Raw genomic sequence first — 24,976 nt, 5'->3', positions numbered from 1 at the left:
CCTCACTGCCCCCCTCAGTTTGTACCTCACTGCCCTTCAGTTCCCTTCACTGCCCACTTTTATTGCCCTTCCCTCCTCATTGCCCCAATCCTCACCATCTCTCCCTCTGTTCCTTCCTCACTGCCTCCTTGCCCTGCCCCCACCCCCCACCCCCCCCCACACACAGTTCCCCAACCACAGCCCCACACCCCTCGTTGCCCCTTCACAAGGCCCTTTGTACAGGCCAGCCCTGGCCAGTGTTTGTGTACTGGCCCAGACTAGGTATGTCCCAGCCAATAGTACATCTAAGAGGATTACAGCACCCTCACATTCTACTCTCCACCTGGGTCAAGTAGCTTGGAGGACCCTGTGACTCATGAAGAAGCCAGAGATTGTGAGGGTGACTCCCTACCTCTCCCACGTGACTGGCTGCCTCCCGGTCTGGAGATGTGGGGGTCGAGGGTGTGGAAGATGAAGTCGAAGATGATGCAGATGTGGGTGACACTGTCACACTCCCATTGGCCTGTCAGATGGAAGAAAAATCAACTCACTTTGCAGGAAGCAAGAATAAACTGCAATATGATGCAGTGACCAATGGGGACGTGGATCGGAGAGAATCCACAGGACAGAGCGACTGATGAGGTCGTGGATCGGAGAGAGTCCACAGGACAGAGCGACCGATGGGGTCGTGGATCGGAGAGAGCCCACAGGACAGAGCGACCGATGGGGTCGTGGATCGGAGAGAGTCCACAGGACAGAGCGACCGATGGGGTTGTGGATCGGAGAGAGCCCACAGGACAGAGCGACCGATGGGGTCGTGGATCGGAGAGAGCCCACAGGACAGAGCAACCGATGGGAACGTGGATCGGAGAATGTCCATGGGACACAATGGCCGGAGGGAATGTGGATCGGTGTATTGTGGGCAGTTTTGGTCACCTAACTACAGGAAAGATATCAATAAGATTGAAAGAGTGCAGAGTAGGTTAACTGGGATGTTGCTGAGACTTCAGGGACTGAGTTACAAGGAAAGGTTAAACAGATTAGGACTTTATTCCCTTGAGCGTAGAAGAATGAGCGGAGATTTGATAGCGGTATTTAAAATTATGAGAGGGACAGACAGAGTAATTGCAAGTAGGTGAGTTACAAACCAGAGGACTTGGGGCAAGGGTGAAAAAGGAAAAGTTTAGGGGGAACTTCACACAGAGAGTGGCAGGAGTGTAGAATGAGCTGCCATCTGAAGTGGTGAATGTGGGCTCAATTTTAACATTTTAGAATAGTTTGGACAGATGCATGGATGGGAGAGGTATGGGGAGTATGAACAGGATGCAGGTCGCTGGGATTAGGCAAAAATAGTTCAGCACAGACTAGAAGGGCCTGTTTTCTGTGCTGTAATGTTCTATGGATGGGAGCACAGTTGCCCAGGCTACAGCAGGACTGAGAGCTGAGCTGAGTGGAAGCAAGCGGATATTAACCAGGTGAGTGTGAGATGTGTTTTGGGAATAGTTGGGTATTTACTGTAAAAAGAATGTGGATGAATTGAGAGACCCAGGGTTCAAGTCCATGGATCCCCTAAAGAGGAAGGCAGGTAGAGAGGGTGGTGAAGAAAGCATGTGGCACACTGACCTTCCAAGGTCAGGGCAGAGAGGACAAGTATTGAAATGTGATGCTGCCTCTTTGTAGATACTGGTTGGACCACACTTGCAGAGTTGTGTGCCCTTCTGGTCTCCACCCCATAGGAAGCATGTGGCTGCACGGTCTTTGCTTGGGTTGGGGACTATACTTGTGGGGAGAGATAGGATAGGGTGGGCTTGTGTTCCCTGGAGCAAAGGAGGCTGAGAAAGTATAGAAGATGATGAGACATTGATAGGGCAGATGATCAGACTCTTTCACGTGTTGTCGGGGTATCAAGGGCTGAGGTATAAATTGAGAGAAAGGAGTTTTAAAGGGGATTTGGGGGATGACATTTTTTATTACATGGAGAGTGTTTGATATTTGGAGGTGGGGGAATCATAGAATTAATAATGTTTAAAAAGATTCTTCGATGGAGGGATTGGTGGGGGAAGAGAGAGAAAACAGATACTTTGTTCCATGGAAGCGAAACAGGTAGACAGATGGTGAAGAAGCTGTCTATCATGCTTGGCTTCATTGGAGTATTGAGTACAGGAGAAGGGACAATTCACAATGGTATGATCCATTGCTAGAACCACTCATTGAGCATTATGCACAGTTCTCGTCACCCAGCTGTAGGAAAGAATATTCTACAACACTCTCCAGGGCCCTACCATTCTTCGAGTTAATCTTGCCCCGGTTTAATCTACCACAGAGCAACTCCACCCACTTGTCTGAATTAAATGTTCTTTGACACGTTAAGGTTCATAAATCAAAGTATTGAGTACAGGAGTTGGGATATTATGGTGAACTTGTATAAGGCATTGGTGAGGCCAAATTTGGAGTATTGTGTGCAGTTTTTGTCCCCTATCTACGGGAAAAAATATCAATAAGATTTAAAGGAGGTTAGGACTTTATTCCCTGAGATGAGATTTGATTGAGGTGTAAACATATATGACGGGTATAAGTAAATAAGGTAAATACAAGCAGACTTTTTCTACTGAGGTTAGATACACATACAGCACAGTAACAGTCCATTACGGCCTACGGTCCAGCGTCACCCAATTTATACCCCATTAACCTAAACCTTCCCCCCCCCCGTACGTTTGGAACGATGGGAGGAAACCGGAGCCCCGTGAAAAAACCCATGCAGACACGGGGAGAGCATACAAACTTCTTACAGACAACACAGGATTTGAACCCTGTCCAGTCCTTATTGTTGGCGCTGTAAAAGCATTGTGCTAACTGCTACGCCAACCTTGCAAGATGAGATAAGAAAAAGAGGACATGGGTTAAGGGTGAAAGGTGAACTGTTTAAGGGGAATTTTAGGAAGAACCTCTTCACTCAGAGGGTAGTGAGAATGGAACGAGCTGCCAGCTCGATTTCAACATTTAAGAGTGGATAGGTACATGGATGGAAGGGGTATGGAGGACTATTGGATTAGGTTGGCATGGATGATATGAGCTGAAGAACCTGCTTCAGTGTTGTCATGTCCCATGGTTCTAAATTCCATTTGCCATTCCTTGACCCACTTTCCCAAATCCTGTTGTCATCTTACAACTGTCTTCACTATCCACTAGACCACAAATGTTGGTCTCATCCTCAAACTAACTACATTGTCATCAAAGTAGTTAATGTAGATGACAAACATCAGTGGACACTGCAGATCTCTAGCATCAAATTCTTGAATTAGAAAACCAAATCTATAATCCGCTCTTGCCTTTTCCAAAACAAGTGCATCTTGTGTCTGAGGATCCCCTCCAGGTAACCTACCCCCTACAGGTACACAATCCTTTATCCAAAACCCTTGGGGGACAGTGTTTTCTGAATTTCGGATTTTGGAAAGCCAGATTTAAGCCCACCCGATTCATGCTGCCATCTCCCTCCCACTTGCCCACCCGACTCACGCTGCCACCTCTCTCCCCACTTGCCGGATTTTGGAGCTTTCCGGATGTTAGATGTCCGGATAAAGGACTGTGTACCTGCACTGACATTAAGTTCACTGGCCTGTTGTCCCTTTTGTAAATACAGTCACAGCATTAGCCAGTCTCCAGCTTCTGGCAAATTTCCTCCCAAGCTTACACAATGTCTTGGCATACACAATCTGGGCCTAGGACTTATTGATATTAATGCATTTTAAGATCTCAAGCGATTCCTCTTCTGTAGCCTGAGCTCTCTTCAAGAGATCTCTGATATGTAACTCACCTGGCAGGTTCCGAGTGGGCAGGTAGGACAGGAATGATCAGGCAGTGTCTTAGCATGGAGCCTGCTGAAGGGGATAGGACCCTGGTGGGGGAAATGGATTGCATGGAGGGGGGGGGGGGGGGGGGGGAGGAGGAGAAGCAGTCAGTAAAAGCAGAATAGAGAGAAAGAGTGAACTGGTCCATTTTGAGAAGACAGGAGTTCTCTATGATGAGAGAGACAGAATCAGAATATATTGTCATGAAGCAGTTATGAAATTCAGTGTTTGGCGGCAGCGTCACAGTGCAGGCATTCATCTCACATTATTATAAAGAATAAAAAATATTAACAAATAATAGAGAACACAGAACACACAGGGGACTGCCATCGCTGGCAACTAGAGCTGAACACAATCTGCTGGAGGAACTCAGTGGGTCATACAACATCCATGACTATCGGATCCTGTTTTGGGTCAGAGCCCTTTATCAAGCCTGGGAAAATGAAGTAAAGAGGACAGGGTGGGTGGGTGGTACGGAGCACTTTGTGGGACTGGTGAAACATGAACAGAGGCAGAGGAGTGGTAGATGCCTGACAAAGGTCAGAGGGGTCAAATGGAGGAAGACGTCAGAGGGGATCAAAGACAAAGGCTTTCGGTGCTGGAATCTGATATGAGGAAGCAAGAATGGGGGGGGGGGGGGGGTGGCAGAGGGGAAAGAATCTCGAGAAATTATTCTGACTTGAAACGCTGACCATTCTGTTCCACTGATGGTGCTCAACTGCTGAGTTCCTCCAGCAAATCTGTTTCATTCGCAGAGACAGACCACAGAATTAATCAGCGTAGGAATTACAGAGATGTGCAGGCCAACAGACTGGTGATGTTGGGGGAATATTATTCTAGTGTTAACTGGGATAAAGACAAAGGAATTTCTGAAATGAATTGAGGGGAAAGACTAAATGTTTGTTGAGTGCAGAGATATCGTTGGATATAGAGGGGTGGGCAAGTATCAATGGTGGGGGGGGATCATGTCAAGACACTGATCACTTGAATGGTAAAATTTAGCTCAGTGGTGGAAAGCCCAGGGCAATCTACAGTGCAGCTTCTCAATAAAGGAGAGTTAACTTCAGTTGATCGGTGGGTCTGGCCAGGACAGAATGGCAGCTAAAGGAATAACACTGATGAAGAGATGCTTCAAAATGACCCAAAACTAGAGGTGAGAGTGACAGTTTCAGGAGTGACAGATGACCCAAACTTTAGATGTGCTGAATGGGAGGAAGAGACCAGTGGGGCGGATGATGGTTGGGCACAGGTGGAGCCAATCCACGCAAGTGGCATGCTCCCAGAACAAGGGAAGGTGATGTAGACCAGTGGAGCTGTGCCCCTGGCATGGTTCAATCAGAGCAGATACAAAGAAACAAGTCTTACCTTCTCTTCAGCTTCCTTGTTTACCAGCAGCTGGGGCAGAGGTCCTGCAGAACACAACAAATCAATAGGTATCAATATTCTGGTCATGTCTCCAGCCCAGCCTCAAACACAGTCAGTGAACAGACCACATCTTCACAAACACAAACCAATCGATGGAACACACTATTCCCAATCGCAAACCCAGCCACAGAACATTCCGGTCCCAAATGCAAACCCAACCACCAAACATACCAGTGCCAAATGCAACATAGGAACAGGCCCTTTGGCTCAAGTGTCTGTGCTCAAAGTGATATCCAAATGAATACTACACCTAATAGACATGCCGTGCCCTCCTTAATGTTTGGGACAAAGACACATTTATTTTCCACTGTGCTCTAAAGTTTTAAATTTGTTATAATATTGCTATATCCCATAATGTTTAGTACTTTATTGGATATCACTTGCATGCAATGACCACTTGAAATCTGACATACTCACTTCCTGTCACACAGCCACAGACATGCCATTGAAGTTTTATCTTACATCAACATTATGATTAATTCGATTGCATAGCATCTCTTTCCTTGCCACAGGTTCCTTTCCCTTCCCGTCACAGTGAGAAAGTCCCACAGCATGGAAATAGCCCTCGCTCTTCAATGGCATACAACATAATTTCCACTTGCCTGTGTTAGGCCCAGTCCTCTCCAATCCCCTCCTCGCCTTGGAGTTACCCAAGTGGATCTTAAAGAAAGTTAATGTACCTGCCTCAACTCTTTGGCAGCTTGCTTCAGGGGTCCAACACCATCTGGGTGAAGAACTGTCCCCTCACCTCCCTTCTAACTTCTAAATTCCCTCCCCCCACCCCCACAGTACAATTATGCTCTCTGGTCTTGATTCTCCTTTTCTATAAAACAGACTGTCACTTCCACTTCATCTACACCCCTCATAGTGACCTCTATAAGATCCCCTCTCAACCTTTCATATTATGAGGAAAACAGACCGAGTTTTTCCAGTCTCTCACCATAACTCAACTTCATGATACCTGGCAACAACCACAAACTCCTTCTGTACCCTTTCCAACTTTATAATATTGTACTTGTAGCTGGTGACCAAAACTGCACATGATATAAGTGGCTTCACCAATGTCTTATACATCTTCAACATGATGTCGCAGCACTTGGATTCAATGCTGAGATTGATGAAGGCAAACATCCCAAATACTCTCTTCACTGTCTATCTGTTCTGCCATCTTTAAAGAGCTCTGTACCTGCACCCCTCAGTCCCTTTGCTCCATAACACTCTCCAGGGCTCTGCGTTAACAGAGAAAATCCTGACACAGTCAGTGAACAAACTATCCCAATCATACATCTCCTAGTTGAACTGCATCTGCTATTCCTTTGTTCAGTTATCCATACGATTCAGATTCTGTTGCAAACCTGGGTAAACTTCTTCACTGCCTACCAGAGAATATATTTTCCTATCATTTTATGCACAATGTTTTCAGGCTGCAGGCTCCAGCTACAGACGGCACAATCGTCTTGCCCATTTCCACTTAAATGCCTAGTGGGAGCCAATGCAGCAAAGTGATTGGTGTTATTCAGACCTTCTTCTGTCTTCAACCAGCACCATCCTCACAGACTACCAGCAATCCTGCCAGATCTATGGGGCTGGTGCTCCTCAGTGCTCCTTTCTTCCAGCTGACAATGCTGGCCCACACACACACACACCAAGCAGGAGCAGAGATTGGAAAGCTTCCACCTCTGAGCTGCAGAGGCTCCTTGGAGTGACTGACACCACAAGACACTCATGTTCCTGGCTTCCACGTGCTTTGGGAGCAGATGTTAATGAGGGCTGGTCTGTGTGGCCAACTCTGGACCTGTCAGCGATGCAGAGGAAGGGTGTGGATGCTTTGGAGGGGGCAGTGGATATTTACCAGAATGTCTCCCAAAAGGGAGAACATGTCTTGTAAAGCACAGTTGACAGACCTAGAGCTTTTCTCTTTACAGCGATGAAGGATGAGAGATGACTTGGTAGAGGGACGTAGATAGGGTAAGCAGCAACTGGGGCAAGAGTAGCAACTACCAGAGGACATTGGTTTAAGGTGAGTGGAGTAAAGTTCAGGGGAGATGTCAGAGGCAAGAGTTTTTTTTTACTCAAGAGTGCTGGGTGTCTGGAATGCATTGCTGGACCAAGGACAGGCATGGGGTCAGCGGTGAGCAGCAGCGGGATTGGTTTGGGATTGATACAAGTCTGTGGGAGAGACCCGGGCATTACTTTGGAATTGGTGGCCAGTGGATACAGGGCTATTTTGTTGATGGATAAAAGGAACTGGGATTCATTGGCACGTTCACAATGCATCTGTCAATTATTTCTACAGTTCAGTGAATGGATTTCCAAATACTGTCTTAGTGCAAGACACAAAAGTGCTGGAGAAACTAAGCAGGCCACAAAGCACCCATAGGAAGTAAAAGGCAGTCAATGTTACAGGACTGGGGTCTTCATCAGGAGTATTAAGTTAGGAGGGGTGTTTGGAAAAAAAAGTGGGTGGAGGGGAAAGGGCATAGGCTAATCGGTGGATGCAGGTGGGATGGTAGAAGGGAAAGAAGCTGAGAAGTGATGGGGAGAGGGCAGAGGACTGAGGAGTAGCTCTCTATAGAAGGGAATGGGGTGGGACGCAGAAAGGTGGGAAACAGAGGGGTGAGGGAAAGGGAGAGACTGAGGGAATTTGCCTTTTTAAATTGAGAACAGATGTTAACTCCAGGCCTCCAGCAGGGTGGTTTATGAGTTCATGTGAAACAGAAGCAATACAAGGGGTCCAGACTGACTTCTGAAGGGGAATGATTAAGAATGGGGTGGATTGGAAGGGCTCCATCTCAATAAAGAAACAAAGAGGTGGAATAGCCATCTGAGAATGCAGAATTGCTTCTGGTGTTTCTGGTCCTGTTGACCTTTGTCAGCTGGCCTCACTGCTCCTGGATCGGCAGGGTTGTCACATTTGGGGGAAATGAGCTTGGATTTCAGGGTGCAGTTGCCACAGCTGGTATGGAGAGGACAAGCACATAGTACACAGCAGACAGCAGTATAAAGTTTGCTGAGCAGACATTTCCTGCACTCTGAGCAAGCATCCACATCCTCCAAACCTCTGCTTTCTATAGCTGCAAGTCCTTCAGAGTTTTACGTGTCAGACACTGTAGTGGGGAAGGAGGGGCAGTCGGTGAGCCAAAGGAACTGTCCACTGAGCAATGCACCCAAATTTACCATAAACAGTGCCACAGAGCCCCTTTGGAGTTCTGCCCATCACTGCTACTTTGAGGAAGCAGAGTGGGAGAGGTGCATCTGGAACATAGCTGAGGAAATCCTTCAACTGTGTGTACACTGCAGACGTTTTCCACTGATTGGAGGCCTCTGAAGTGTGAAAGCATGATGTAAATCCAAGACTGGTCCTCTCCCATTCAATTCTTGCTCTGGTTGAGGTTTTAAATCCATTTCCTTTGTTTATCACGGTATAACAACACATTAAAGATCACTGCACAACGGAGAGGAGTGGAGGTATTGTGTATGGACTGGGGAAAAGGTCAGAGGCTTGCAGTCTGTAAAAACCCAACAGAAGCTCCCTCAATCTCCACAGCCCTACACCCAACCAGTCATTTATCTCACAACAAATGGACTCACTACTCCAATGAATCTTCCAGAGTGTCTCCCTCCCTCCTGTTTGCCTCAATGTTTCCAGGACAGAAATATCTTGTGTAAGCCTGTAAAGAGTGCACTGGAATACTCTCCACATGTCTGAAACAACTGGACAACCCAACACCATCAGACACAAGGCAGTATTTTCTGGGCTGCTTCCATCATCCTAACTGTCTCCCTGGACCACTGAGGCAGGATGGCCACAAAACCATAGCCTCTACTGCCAGCTTCCCTCTGAGTTTCTCACTATTCCTACTGCTGCTGGATCTGAATCCTGGAACATTCTCACCACCAGTTGTGTATGAACACCTGCAGAGGAAGGACCGCTGCAGATCTAGTCCTTGTTTTCATGAGGTGATCATGAATGGATTATGAGCAGTGACCTTGAAGATGAATAAACAGTCACTGGGCCTTTGCAGGCACTTCATACAACATTCAACACATCTCCCTCAGCTGTGCTCAGGGGCAAAGCCACCTCGTGATGTGGTACTAATGGAATCAGATGACCATGATGGATTGGGTGGTGGAAGTACACAAGTAGTTCAAATGACCAGAAACAAACTGCAGGACCATGGAGAGGCGATTGGAATTAGTCTAACAGTTCCTTCAAAAGAGCCAACAAAGGGACAGTGGGCTTGATGCCCTACCTCAGGTCTAACTCAATGGTCCTTACTTGTTCTCAAGTGGCCACACCTGCAGCAATATCTCCTTCAATGGCCATGCACTCCTTGACCCTTTTTACAGAATTTGTCCTGGTCCAACCATGTCAACACAACATCCAAGCAGATGCTCCAATGCCTCCCTCTACTTCCTCAGAAAAACTCAGCATGTGTTTGGTGTTCCTTACCAATTTATATAGCTGTACCGTGTCAGAATGCATCGCATCTTGGGATGGGAACTGCTCTGCCCACACAAGCCAACCTCCCCTCCATCAACTCCATCTATACCTGCCCTGGGAAAGCAGCCATCCTGTGAAAAGACACATTCCACCCCGGTCACTCTCTCATCCTCCCCCTTCCTATGGGCAGAAGATGCTTGAGCTTGACAACACACACTTGATTAAAGGACCATTTCTCTCTTTCAGACTCATGAATGGTTCATTATACACTATTTAACTGTAGTATTCTCTTTAATATAACACCCTGCAATTCCAAGTCTAGGTTTCTATTCTTTGCTGTACCATGTACAGGTTGATTTATCTAGATACCACACAAAATATAATGGTTTAGTGTATCCTGGAGACATGTAACAATAAACAATTTAATTCTTCTATTGCACAACTTAATTTTATCTCAGTACATTGGCCCTACAGGTTTCATGTGTCTGTTCCCACACAAAGCCAGTTACTCTGCCAGTCACTGAGCATCTATCCTGGACAAGATGCACCTTTTCCCACTACAGCAACTCAAATGACCTATCTCAGACCTTACCTTTACCCGAGTTATGCCCATTTCCAGTATTACAGCTGCCCAAAAAAGTCCAAACTTTGGTTCAAAATAAGTGTGCACCACACATAGGGTGTTTTAAACCTAGTCAGGCAGTAAACAGTGACTGTGAATCCCCAAAGGATGATCCACAGTTCAACTCTGACTCAGAATGCTACAAGCCAATGCAATTCCTCCCCACAAATAGCTCTCCATTCCCATCCTCTCAATCTTGCACCCCACCCAGCAGCCCCTTACCACCCCATCCATCATCCTCTCCCAATCACACCAAGTACTGCATTGTGGCCATGCCACTTTAGCCTCCATTACTGACTTGCACACTATTACACTCTCCAACCTCTCAATTTCCACATTACAGACAGAACACTTTCCATGAGGTCACTCCCCTCAATACACTTGTGGAACCTCCACAAGCTTCAGCACACTGAGGTCCACACACATCACAAGCTCCTCCTTCCCATCATTACCCTCCATCCACCAAATTCTGCAATCTCAGTGATTATAGTCAAAACACAAAAATGCTGGAGGAACTCTGCCAGTCTTGCCGTGTCCATAAATACAGATGATTTGGAGCCTCACCTGGCCCTGAACCTCGAGATTCTTCAGCTCACTTTTGGGGCCAGTGATTAATGTGGGAAGGTATCAAACAGAATGGGAGTCAGTCATGAGCAGAGAATGGCCTCATCACACACAATGCCAACATTCATAATTGCTTATGGATGTTGACCATAGTGTGGAAACAGGCCCTTTGACCCAACTTGTCCACACTGACCAAAATGTCCCACCCCACACTAGCTCCACCTGCTTGTGTTTGGGCCAGATCCCTCTAAAAAAAACCTTCTATCCATGTATGTGGCTATTTATTTTCCTTAAATATTGCAATAGCACCTGCCTCAACCACCTCCTCCAACAGGTCGTCCTTACACCCACCTCCCTCTGCGTTAATGAAATTTCCTAAAATCTCTCACCTGTCACCGTAAACTGATGTCCTCTGGTTACTGATTCCCCTACTCTGGGCAAAAGACTCTCTCCATTCACCCAATCTACTCCTCTCATGATTAAAAAAATGAAAATCTGCAGACACTGTGGTAGGAGGGTGGGAACCCCACAGGCCAAGGAGGGTGGGAACCCCACAGGCCAAGGAGGGTGGGAACCCCACAGGCCAAGGAGGGTGGGAACCCCACAGGCCAAGGAGGGTGGGAACCCCACAGGCCAAGGAGGGTGGGAACCCCACAGGCCAAGGAGGGTGGGAACCCCACAGGCCAAGGAGGGTGGGAACCCCACAGGCCAAGGAGGGTGGGAACCCCACAGGCCAAGGAGGGTGGGAACCCCACAGGCCAAGGAGGGTGGGAACCCCACAGGCCACCCAGACACCTGCAGGAATGCTGGGGGTATGGAGCAGGCAGGGGTGGGGAGGTCACCTCAGCCACCCCTCACCATTCCCTGCTGCAGGGCTTTTCATAAGGTAGGTCGGAATCCTGTGGTGTTATGGGATAAAGATGGAAATAACCTCCTCCCAATGGAGCACAAAGCTGCCGCTGTGACACTGCCCCACCCGCTCCCCAGAGGCCCCCCCCCACTGGTGTTACCTTGGCAAAGCCATGGTGATTCCCGCTGTCACAGTACCTGTAAGGTGGGCAACTGATGGCGTGACTTTGCATTTCTTGAAGAACTCATCTGTTTCAGGATCAACGACCAGCAGCGAGGTCTCCGTACCACCATCCTTAATGGCATCCACCACATCAGAGTGCTGCTTTCCCTCAATGCTGGTCCCATTCACCTGTAACAGGTAGTCAGTCAAACTCTGGGAAGAGCATTGGAGAAGCAGGGGCACTGGGCACACAGCGAATTCAGAGGGAGTAGGGCAGGAGTGGCTTACCATAGCAGGAATGTGATCCTGTTGGGTATACATCTGCCATTGTGTAATACAAGGTGCAGTATTAGCAACTAGGTTCAACAGTAACTCATGAGAGCAGTACAACACACAGTCAATGTACACCAGGACACTATCACTGGATACTGGAATGTTACTGTATACATTCATGCATCACTTAACATCCATGATTCGTTCTGTGAAATAAGACATTGTGCCAACACCATATTATCTGGATATGTCTGTTACATCCTGTTCTCCAATCAGAGTACTGGATGTAGCGGACGTAACTGGATAATTGCTTTGCTTTGATTAAATCATTAACTCCTACTGATTTCAATTTGCAGCTTAAAAATATGCACACCATAAATACAGAAAGATAATCTATTATAATGTTATGGGACCACTACAAGGTCGAACATTACTTGAACAGACATTATGCGGCACATGACTATATTTGATACTGCACATGGGAATAAATATACTGGATACCTTGGCTCACGGGGAGCAGGCCAATGTGCACATGGTCAAAACAGCGCTGCACCTGATTGAAACTCTGCAGCGAGGCCTTGGTGCATCTGTGCACTTTGGTGTGTTGGCAGTCCAAATAATTCTTAACCCACAGGGTTACATCACAGCAGAGGCCGTGCCACACAAACTTGTCACAGCAGGTGGACCATGGACATTATGGAAGGATGTGACAGGCAGTGAATTTGGTCGAACACCCGCCGTCGCCAGGTTGCGGGTAGGATGGGCCTGGGGAAACCTGTGGACACGTCGCACAGAAATGTCAGGCTCCTGGTTAAGGACAGAAATTGCTAACCTTCAGCCTGGTGATTGCAGTCCTCCGCTTGGTCTTTGGCCAGCTGAGCAACATAGAGTCCTCTTTTTGGTATAATCGTGATCATTGCTGTGGAGAAAGACTCCAGGAGGGTGTGTGTCTTTGCTGCCTGATCCACCACCTTCATAAGAAGGGGCAACAAGATTCTTGAACTTGTAAAATTTGACAGGGAAACCATCCTCACCTGCTATTCCATGCTATTTCATCTTTATTCATCTTTAGTAAAAGGAGCACTCAGCCCTTCTCGCTCCTCCAGTCTCAAATTTGGCAAGTCCAATGGATGCAAGAAATTGTCTATTTTAGTGGGGTCTCCCCTGACTCAGATTTGTACAATTCTTTAAAGAATCCTCTAAATGCTTCATTTATTTCTTCTGGCTTATGAGATCTTGCCTTCCCCTGTCTGGATCGCATTGATTGTTCTTGAGGCCTCATACACCGGCGATGGCTGGTCTGGACACTGCATTGCAGTGTCACCTCAGGTAAGTGGCGCGCAACCAGGAAGTGACGCCGTCCATTGGGCAACGCAAGTCGCCAACCATAGGCTGCTCCTCAGAAGGGAAAGAGGGCCTGCAGTATCTTGTGTCAGACGACTGTGGCAGCGATTCAGCTCATCTAACTGTGCGGTCGCTCGACCCGCTACAAAAGTATCTATTTTAATGCCAGACAAGCAGGCCTCAGTGTACAGATGGCGTCTAAATACATCGTTGTTGGAAAACTGGAATTTTGTAGCTTTGTTAGTACTCAGATAGATTTGATCTGTGAGACGATCTGCCCCTCTACTGAGGATAACTTCCTGATATGGGATACAATGAAGGCTAATTTAAAGGGACAGATATTTGGATACACCAAGAGCATAAAAAAGAGCATATGAAAAGATCAACAATTTGGAATTGTTGATAGCCCCATTGGAAAAGGATACCAAAGGTTGGGCATGGAAGAGTAGTACAGAAACTTGTTCAAGTACAACACGCTGCAAACATACAAGACGAAAAAGTTGATTTTAAGATCTAAGCAGCAGTATTAGGAGCTTGGGGAGAGGGCCCATAAAGTCTTGCCTTGGCAGGTGAGGGTGTATGAGGCCTCAAGAACAATCAATGCGATCCAGACAGGGGAAGGCAAGATCTCATAAGCCAGAAGAAATAAATGAACCATTTAGAGGATTCTTTAAAGAATTGTACAAATCTGAGTCAGGGAAGACCCCACTAAAATAGATAGTTTCTTGCATCCTTTGGACTTGCCAAATTTGAGACTGGAGGAGCGAGAAGGGCTGAGTGCCCCTTTTACTAAAGATGAATAAAGATGAAATAGCATGGAATAGCAGGTGAGGATGGTTTCCCTGTCAAATTTTACAAGTTCAAGAATCTTGTTGCCCCTTCTTATGAAGGTGGTGGATCAGGCAGCAGAGACGCACACCCTCCTGGAGTCTTTCTCAACAGCAATGATCACGATTATACCAAAAAAAGGCAGGATCCTTTTAAACCTGCTTCATATAAGCCCATCTCATTATTGAACACAGACTATAAAATTATTGTAAAGGCACTTGATCCAGGTTCATTAATCTTGGCAAAATTTTGTAAAGAGGCAATCTTTTGACAGACCCCAAGGGGTAGTTGGCCAGGCTGAGGACTGAAAGATCATTGCCCATTTCATTGCCTTGGGGTTTTTATTTTAAAGCATTCAACGAGTGTGCCAGTAAGTTTCTATGGAATGGGAAAGTGGCTAGAATCTCCATTGAAATTTTGGCATTAAACTACAACTTAGGAGGTTTAAAATTACAAGATTTTAAAAAGTATATTGGGCATCCCAGGTGAGGTTTATCATCTCACTCTTTGAGGAAGCCCCCCCCCCCCACCCCTTCCAGGACACAAATTGGTCTACATAGTCGGTGAAAAGGGACACTAAAAAAATTAATTTCAAAAACCAATAACCCCATACTAAAGCATGTACTTCAGATATGGCAAAGAATAAATGAATGTATTGGATTGAAGGTGGGATTGTCTCCAAAAACACCTTTGACCCAGAATAGCTTAATGCCCTTAACTCTGGGTAATAAAATCCTGGACACCTGGTGCCAGAAAGGGATCAAGTGTATCAAGGATTGTTACAAGTGAAGGCAGCTCAGCTCATTTGAGCAGTTGGGGAACAAATCTTTCTTCTTTGGCTTGGCTTCGCGGACGAAGATTTATGGAGGGGGTAAATGTCCACGTCAGCTGGAGGCTCGTTTGTGGCTGACAAGTCCGATGCGGGACAGGCAGACACAGTTGCAGCGGAAAATTGGTTGGTTGGGGGTTGGGTTTTTCCTCCTTTGCCTATTGTCAGTAAGGTGGGCTCTGCGGTCTTCTTCAAAGGAGGTTGCTGCCCGCCGAACTGTGAGGCGCCAAGATGCACGGTTTGAGGCGATATCAGCCCACTGGCGGTGGTCAATGTGGCAGACACCAAGAGATTTCTTTAGGTAGTCCTTGTACCTTTTCTTTGGTGCACCTCTGTCACGGTGGCCAGTGGAGAGCTCGCCATATAACACGATCTTGGGAAGGCGATGGTCCTCCATTCTGGAGACGTGACCCACACAGCGCAGCTGGATCTTCAGCAGCGTGGACTTGATGCTGTCGACCTCTGCCATCTCGAGTACTTCGACGTTAGGGATAAAAGCGCTCCAATGAATGTTGAGGATGGAGCGGAGACAACGCTGGTGGAAGCGTTCTAGGAGCCGTAGGTGATGCCGGTAGAGGACCCATGATTCGGAGGCGAACAGGAGTGTGGGTATGACAACGGCTCTGTATACGCTTATCTTTGTGAGGTTTTTCAGTTGGTTGTTTTTCCAGACTCTTTTGTGTAGTCTTCCAAAGGCGCTATTTGCCTTGGCGAGTCTATTGTCTATCTCGTTGTCGATCCTTGCATCTGATGAAATGGTGCAGCCGAGATAGGTAAACTGGTTGACCGTTTTGAGTTTTGTGTGCCCGATGGAGATGTGGGGGGGCTGGTAGTCATGGTGGGGAGCTGGCTGATGGAGGACCTCAGTTTTCTTCAGGCTGACTTCCAGGCCAAACATTTTGGCAGTTTCCGCAAAACAGGACGTCAAGCGCTGAAGAGCTGGCTCTGAATGGGCAACTAAAGCGGCATCGTCTGCAAAGAGTAGTTCACGGACAAGTTGCTCTTGTGTCTTGGTGTGAGCTTGCAGGCGCCTCAGATTGAAGAGACTGCCATCCGTGCGGTACCGGATGTAAACAGCGTCTTCATTGTTGAGGTCTTTCATGGCTTGGTTCAGCATCATGCTGAAGAAGATTGAAAAGAGGGTTGGTGCGAGAACACAGCCTTGCTTCACGCCATTGTTAATGGAAAAGAGTTCAGAGAGCTCATTGCTGTATCTGACCCGACCTTGTTGGTTTTCGTGCAGTTGGATAACCATGTTGAGGAACTTTGGGGGGCTTCCGATGCGCTCTAGTATTTGCCAAAGCCCTTTCCTGCTCACGGTGTCGAAGGCTTTGGTGAGGTCAACAAAGGTGATGTAGAGTCCTTTGTTTTGTTCTCTGCACTTTTCTTGGAGCTGTCTGAGGGCAAAGACCATGTCAGTAGTTCCTCTGTTTGCGCGAAAGCCGCACTGTGATTCTGGGAGAAATACAATTTGTCTAATAGAACATTCTTCGGCTATCTGAAAATAAGATCTTTCTTAAGGGACCACCTATGACCCTACTTAGATGTAGTAATGTGGAGATTCTAATTCAACATGGGAACGTACGTAAATTTATCTCTAAAATGTATAAGATATTCCAAAGTGAGGGGCAGAAACCAGGCTTAGGGAGAGATGGAAGTCGGATTTGGGCACATCAATCAATGAAGAGTGGTGGCAAAACCTGTGTTTGGGCAGTGTGACTGGAGTCATTGATGCCAGTTACAGGTTGGTGCAATACAATTTCTTGCACCAGCCGTACCTCACACCACAAAAATTACACGGATCAAAACTGAAAATTGCAGAGATGTGCTTTAGGTGTGAACTTTAGTCTATTCCATCTGGCTATGTGCAAAGGTGAGATCCTTCTGGGAAGACTTGGACATTCTGGAATAAAAAAAATCACAAAAGTGGATTTTCCACAGGATCCGGAGTTGTATCTTCTGGCAGATATTGGAGATATACAGATTAGACTGACCAAATACCAAATTTTAGGAACATAGGAAGTAGGAACAGGAGTAGGCCAAAAATGGTCCAACGAGCCTGCTCCGCCATTCAATATGATCATGGTTGATCTAATTTATGACCTAACTCCACCTACCTGCCTTCTCCCCATATCCCCGAATTCCTCTATCATGTAAAAATTTATCTAACCGAATTTTAAATATGTTTAATGAGGCAGCCTCAACCACTTCCCTGGTTAGAGAATTCCAAACATTCACTACTCTCTGGGAAAAACTATTTTTCCTCATCTCTGTCCTAAATCTACTCCCCCGAATCTTGAGAGTGTGTCCTCTCGTTTTAGTTTCCCCGGCCAGCTCAAAAAATCTTCCTACATCTATCTATCCATACCCTTCATAATCCTATATGTTTCTATAAGATCTCCTCTTATTCTTCTGAACTCGAGCGAATACAATCCTAGATGATTTAATCTTTCATCATAAGTCAACCCCTTCATCCCTGGGATCAACCTAGTAAACCTCCTCTGGACCGTCTCCAAAGCCAGTAAATATGGAGACCAGAACTGGACACAGTACTCCAGGTGCGGTCTCACCAGTACCTTATACAGTTGCAACATTACCTCCCTATTCCTGAATTCAATTCCTCTAGCGATGAAGGCCAACATTCCATTTGTCTTCTTAACCTGCTGCACCTGCAACCTAACTTTTTGCAATTCATGCACAAGCACTCCCAAGTCCCTCTGCACAACAGTATACTGTAGTTTTCACCCTTTAAATAATATTCAGCTCTTTTATTTTTCTTGCCAAAGTGGATAACCTCACATTTACTAACATTGTACTCCATCTGCCAGACCTTTGCCCACTCATCCAGCTTAACTATATCCCTCTGCAGACTCTCCACATCCTCATTACAATTTGCTCTTCCACTCAATTTGGTGTCATCCGCAAACTTGGCTACACCACATTTTGTCCCCTCCTCCAAGTCATCAATGTAAATGATGAACAGTTGTGGGCCAAACACTGACTCCTGTGGCACCCCATTTACCACTCTCTGCCAACCTGAAAAACTCCCATTTATCCCGACTCTCTGCCTCCTGTCAGACATCCAATTTTCAATCCAGGCCAATATACTTACCCGGACTCCACTTTCCTGTAACTTACTGAGAAGTCTCTTGTTCGGCACCTTATCAAACGCTTTCTGGAAATTCAAATATACAACATCAACCTGTTCCCCTCTATCCACCGCACCCATTATATCCTCAAAGAATCCTAACAAGTTTGTCAAACAAGATCTTCCCTTTCTAAAACCATGCTGCGTCTGCCTGATTGAACCCTTACGTTCCAAAAGTTTCACTATTTCATCTTTAATGACGGCTTCAAGCATTTGTTGGGAAAGTAGCCAAGAAGTGTATAGTGGTTTTGTGGAACCCCCAACTAAATACCACATGATGGAATGTGGAAATGCAGAGTTGCATCCCCCTGGAGAAAATCACATACAATCTAAGAAAGAAGCACGACACATTTGTTGGAGAATAGCAACCTTACTAGAGATAATATCAGTACTCAGATAGATTAGTCCCCCCACCTTGAAACAGATACTGTAACAATCGGTCCCCAGTAGGAAAAGGAGTGTGACTAGTGAAACAGGATATGATGCAGACAACTTATTTTTATTTTATTTTCAGTTGTTCTGAGTTTTATTTTTGAGTCTTTGTTTCACTTTTTAATCTTTGTTTCTTAGTCATTATCATTCCCAAGTTTTTTTTCTCCTCTCTTTTTAGGCTGTTGTAGGGTGTTGATGGCCCCATTGATGTCTGCATTAACATAAATTACTTGACTGGATGTTAAATTATATGGGGGTGAGGGGAAGGGGATAAATACAGAATCTGTATATACACAGGAATGTTGGAAAGATTGAATGGCTTGTTGAGTTTTTAGTTTTGGAGGAGAACCTCGCATGGTCCCTTAACACCAGCTCCATAGCCAAGAGCGCCCACCACCACCTCTACTTCCTGTAAAGGCTGAGGAAAGTTCATCTCCCACCCCCCCCTCACAACATTCCATAGAGGATGTATTGAAAGCATCCTGTGCAACTGCCTCACCACCTGGTTTGGAAGCTGTACCTCTTCAGACCGCAAGATCCTGCAGTTGAGAGTGAAGTCAATGGAAAAGATCATTGGGGGTTCTCTTCCTACCATGAATGACATCTACAACACTCAATGCAGACAAAAAGCAATAAACATTGTGAAGGACTTCACACACCCCTCAAGTAAACTGTTCTCCCTTCTGATATTTGGTAGGAGGTACTGTGTCTTTATGTCCAGATTGGGCAACAGCATTCCCCCCCCCCCCCCAGCCATCAAACTCCTGAATTCCCAGACATATAGGGATAGGGTATAGTGGACTGTTACTATACAAGTCTTAATATTTTAATGTGTTTAACTTCTATTCTAACATATTTATGTAAATATGCTCCGTGGTCCTGGAGAAACGTTATCTCGTCTTTGCGAGCATGGTACGAATGATAAAGGTGATGACTCAAAACTAATGAATTCCCCAGGAGAAGCAGCAGTCACAGCAGTGTGGCATTCTTTCACCTGGCAATTTCAGATCTGTGTTTATTTTAGCAGCATGACACAAGCCCAAAAGTCAATAAACAACAGCCTCACCAAGCTCATGAACAACAGAGACCTCTACAAACATGGAGTATGTCAGGTAGCATCTGTGACCAGGTCTGGTCTTTGAGAGGGCTGAGTGAACAGAACAGGCAAAGGGAGACAGGGGCCCACTGCACTGACCGTTGGACTGGTCTGTCAATATACAGCACAGGGATACAGCGTCAGTGATGATTGGGGACGATAACATGGCAAAGGCAATGTTGCTTAAACAGAACTCAAAAGATATTGACAAATCACCTTTCTTTACACAGGAGTACTGAAGCAGTTTAAATTGGAGGGAATTGAAAACTCTCCATGATATTATGAAAATCCTGCTGTGAAATATTCTCGCCGCTTCATTGATCCATGGATTACCCTTACAGTGATGACCTAGTGACTGTGAAATGACCCACATTGAGCCCAGATAAGCTTTTGAATGATGCAACCACCCGGTAGCCCTGAAATGACATCTTGAGACCTGGACACCCCTTCCCTGAAGGAGCATTGAACGAGATTCTCCATATACTGCATAAGAATAGCACATCATTTGGCCCTTCTCAACCGCTCATTCCCCCCCCCACCCCGTGCACTGATATGAACCAATCATAATCAGAGCCTCATCACTCAAATCCTCAGCTCCTTTTGACCAGTTACTGAAATAGATTCTGACTAACCCTCTCGTTACATCAAGCATTTCAATTATATCTCCCCATAACTACCTCTGCTCCATCGCAGCCTGTAACCTCCTCATAACTGTAATGCTCTAGCTCCTCGCACATCTCCCTCACACTCTTCAGCGCTAGATCCTTGTGTATTGTCCAAACATGGTAACTGCAGGTAGAGTCCTCACCCTCACCATCTCTGATAGCGAGGGTCAATGGCGGTGGCAGACAAGCTGCTTTCTAAATCACTATGTGCAGTCCCTTCAAATGGGAGGTGATCTTCGCATCTCCGAGAGAGATGGAAAGCGCACCACTGTATGGTCTTCACTAGCTTTTGACTCCATGAGGCATTCTGGACCATCCTTCTCCAACTCACTCAAATGAGAAAGTCTGCAGACACTGGAATTGAATACTGTACACAAATATGTTGAGAAATTCAGCAGGTCACACAGCATCCATAGGAAGCAATAGGAAAATGACTTTTCAGGCCTGGGCCTTTCCTTGGGTACAAGGGAAAACAGACAGAGGCCAGATTAAAAAGGTGGGGTGGGGGTGGGAAAGCAGTCATACCACACTGTAGGTGAATACAGGTGGGAAGGTAGATGGAAAGAAGGTGAGAAGTAATGGGGGAAGAGGGCAACTCTCTGAAGGGAAGTGGGTGGGGAGCTGCAGGAAATGACCCAGAAAGAAAAAATACAATTCTGCAGATACGGTGATTGCAGTAAAACACAGATGCTGGAGGGACTCGGCCGATCTCAAGGACACCCATGCAAATACAGGGAGACCATACAAACTACTTACAGAGCCAGATTCGAACCCATGTCACTGGCGCTGTAGTAGTGTTGCGCCAACCACCATACTAACCAGGCCCCCACGCACTTCCTTCTTGTTTACATCTCTCTCTTTTGTATTTGTATTTTCCCTCTGAAGTGCCAGTTGATGAAGTGGACAAAGACGATGTGGTCAAACAATAATCATGGCTTTTATTAGCAGAAACTCATGGTACAATAATGAAAGACAATAGATGCATATACAGTTATATCCAAGGGGAGTGTCCTTAACGGTAGAGATAATGCATAGCCAATGTTAGTACAGCAAGGCTTGTCAGAGGGGAGACAGGCAGCTTGGCAGACATTCACCACAGTCTCCCCCTGGCAGAAGAAGAGTTAAAATCAAAAGGACAGCTGCTAGAAAAGACTGAAGCAAGTGATACATGGATACCATGTTTGGCCTTGAGATACTCTAACAGCCAAAATACGCCAGTATCTAGCAAGCAATCAAAATATAATGAGATGTTTTATGAATATGTCAGCCTATCAGGTTGTTTACGAATTCTGGTGCTTCGCCTCAAAACAGGTGGCTCCTTTGCAACCTTGGGAACTGGCACAGGTCCTGGGTCTGTAGTGTGGGAAGGACTGGCTTCTGGACCCGCTCCAGAATCACCAGCGTGAGGCTGGCCACCTGAAAGTTTACTAGGAGTCACAGGCTGGGGGGGGGGGAGGGGGGGTGTGGGTGAGTCCAACCTCTCAGGTTCCCTCTGAGTAAGGGTGCAAGGAAGGGGCGAACCAGGCGAGGCCAGATCTCTTTGGGGTAGTGTCTGGGAATTTAACATGAGCGTAGTTGGGGTTAGTATGCAGTAGCTGAACTGGTTGGACTAGGGGGTCTGTTTTACACGCTCGAGAGTGGCTCTTCAGCAGCACGGTTTCAGGCTCAGATAAACAGACTGGCCAGTCCATCACAGTTCCTGATTTCCTTGGAAAGGCAAACATTCATGAGGTGTTTGATTTGTTGCAGTACACAATAAAGACCGAATAGAATGTAATGCCTCAGGCAGCACCTCCTGTCACCGGGTAACAGGATAACCATGCATTTTTAAAGAAAGATTAACAGTCTTCCAGACTGTAGCATTAGCCCTTTCAACCTGCCTGTTGCCCTGCGGGTTGTAACTCGTGGTACGGCTGGTGGCAATCCTCTTTGTAGCAGGGCTCGCCGCAGTTCAGCACTCATGAATGCTGAGCCTCTATCGGTATGAATATAATTTGGAAAACCAAAAATGCTGAAAATTCTGTCAAGTGACTTAATGACAGAGGCTGACGAGATGTCACGGCATCGCAAAGGGAAACCTGGAATATTCATCAATTACAGTAAGGAAATATACATTTTTGATGTTGGAAGGTAACGGCCCTTTAAGATCTAAGCTAATCCTCTCAAAAGGTCGGGTTGCCTTGATGAGAGTGGCCTCTAGAGTTTAAGTATTGCAGTTTGCATTCTGCGCAAACAGGACACCTTTTAGTAGTTTCCTGACTTCTTCCAGAGAGTAAGGAAGGTTGTTAACCTTTATGTAGTGGAAGAATCTCGCGAATCCTGGGTGGCACAGTCTACTATGGATCTCTTTTAGCCCCTCCAGCTGAGCACCAGCAGCAGTTCGTGACAATGCGTCAGAGGGATCGTTTAACCTGCCCGGTCTGTACTGGATCTCATAATTATAAGTTGAGAGTTCTATTCGCCAGCGTGCCATCTTATCGTTCTTGATTTTACTTTTGTGTTTAGTACTGAACATGTAGGCTACAGATTTCTGATCAGTAACAAGAGTAAATTTCCTGCCGGCTAGAAAGTGTCTCCAGTACCGAACAGCTTCAATAATAGCTTGGGCTTCTTTTTCAATGGCAGGATGTTTAAGTTCAGGTCCACATAATGTGCGGGAGAAGAATGCCACAGGTCTGCTCTTTTGATTAAGGGTTCCTGCCAAGGCACAATCCGAGGCATCAGTTTCCACTTGGAATGGGACATCCTCGTCCATGGACGAGAGTGCAGTTTTGGCAATATCAGCTTTAATTCTCTGGAAAGCCTTGAAGGACATTGGAGAGGAAAAGATTTAGTGTCAAACAGAGGGCGTGGCTTTGTGGCGTAGTCCCGAACCCATTTGCAGTAGTAGGAAAAGAATCCCATACACCTTTTAAGGGTTTTTGCTGAGTTTGGGGGTGGTAACTTCTTAAGGGGAGGCCATTCTTTCCAGGTTGGAGCGGATTTCACCCTTGCTGGCAATGTAGCCCAGAATGGGTAGCTCTGTCGCGTTGAACACACATTTGCCCTCGTTAAATGTAAGGTTGAGCTCTTTAGCTGTTGCTAAATATTTCTTTAAGTTGTTGTCGTGCTCAGCCTGTGTTTTCCCACAGATAGTGACATTAACCAGATAGGGAAACGTACCCTGTAACTCATACGTCCCAACAATCATCCATTTCCCTCTGAAACACCATTAGTGACTCCAAAGGTACCCTTTTAAACTGGTATAACCCCACCCCATCAGCCTCAGAGGCTGGATAGGGTCATTCTTTTTTTTAAAATGGGGATTTAGTGGTAAGCTGCTTTAAGGTCGATAGTAGAGTACACTTTGTATTGCGCTATCTAATTAATCATTTCATTGATGCGTGGCAGGAGGGTAGGCATCCAAGTTGATTGTCTGGCTGCAGTCAATAGCCAGTCGTTTCTTAGTGTGATTTTTCACAACTACCACCTGGGCTTGCCATGGACTCTTACTGGGTTCAATTACTCTCTCTTTAAGCAATCTCTGGGTCTCAGCTTTGATAAACTCACGATCCTCTTTGCTGTAAGAATGGCTCTTAGTGGCAATCGGCCGACACTCGGGGGATAAATCACTGAAAAGGGAGGGAGCTTTGATCTTTAATGTGGACAGACCGCAGTAACTAGCGCGGGGGATGGTAAGTGTGGGTAGTGGCCCACTGAAATTTAATAAAGCCACATATCAGCCAGGCAATGTTAAAGTAACTTTATACTTGTCCCGTACAGTTTTTATGTTCACTACAAGCCATCGATATCTTTCGGTTTGCTGGGTATCTCCACAAATTTAAGGCTCCAGCAACTCTCTCGTGGATGTAGCTGTCAGCACTCCCCGAGTCTTAGACAACCAAGAGTCTCACCATTCACCTCCCCCTTCATAGTCAACCATTCCAGTCCGTAACATCCCCCAAGCTTTGGAGTCAATTGAGCTATCACAGGGGATCTCACCTCGCCATCAGTTGAAGTCGATTCAGCCTGCTCGTCTGAAGATTCCCCCTTTTCACAGTTGACTTCCATTCCTGCAGCTCCATTTTCTTGGTGCTTCTCTTTTTCTTCTTATCAGTGGGAGTACTTTTCGCCTTACACGCTTTAGCGAAGTGGCCAAGTTTCCCACAAAAGCTGCAGGTAGCAAATCGAGCCGGGCACTTCTGTCTGGGCTGCCAGCTCTTATTACAGAAGTAGCATTTTTCAGGACTTTGCCTCTTTCTTTCCTTCAGGTTCCAGCACTCCTGGATGTTTCTTTTTCGGTTTCTAGCATTTCACTGGACTGCATGGCACTTCTCTGTTTTGGCTAGAGTGACTGCCCGGTCGTAGGTTAAGGGCTCAGTCTCCAGCAGCCTCTGTTGGAGGTAACTGGAGTCAATCCCATTGACTAAAGCATCCAGCTTCAAGGCATTGCGGTGTTGTTTCCCTGACATCACATTCATTTGCCAG

General features: G+C 46.3%; 2 protein-coding genes across 2 annotated transcripts in view; one reads left to right on the top strand and one right to left on the bottom strand.

The window, feature by feature from the left end:
- The window catches only part of nherf1b (NHERF family PDZ scaffold protein 1b), a 92,734-nt gene that overhangs the window by 3,074 nt on the left and 64,684 nt on the right, over positions 1 to 24,976 (bottom strand). Inside the window, exons 3-5 of the mRNA XM_069929382.1 lie at positions 11,930 to 12,083; positions 5,193 to 5,236; positions 392 to 502 (exon numbers count right to left, since the gene is read on the bottom strand). Coding sequence (XP_069785483.1) covers positions 392 to 502; positions 5,193 to 5,236; positions 11,930 to 12,083 — 309 coding nt within the window. The remainder of the gene's footprint in view (positions 1 to 391; positions 503 to 5,192; positions 5,237 to 11,929; positions 12,084 to 24,976) is intronic.
- mycbpap (mycbp associated protein) overlaps positions 1 to 24,976 on the top strand; it is a 163,077-nt gene that overhangs the window by 131,526 nt on the left and 6,575 nt on the right. The window lies entirely within an intron of this gene.

This window comes from Narcine bancroftii, chromosome 3 (assembly GCF_036971445.1).
Source record: "Narcine bancroftii isolate sNarBan1 chromosome 3, sNarBan1.hap1, whole genome shotgun sequence".
Classification (NCBI taxonomy): Eukaryota; Metazoa; Chordata; class Chondrichthyes; order Torpediniformes; family Narcinidae; genus Narcine; species Narcine bancroftii.
Note: the sequence above shows the minus strand (reverse complement) of the source record. Positions and strands in the feature narration are given on the sequence as shown.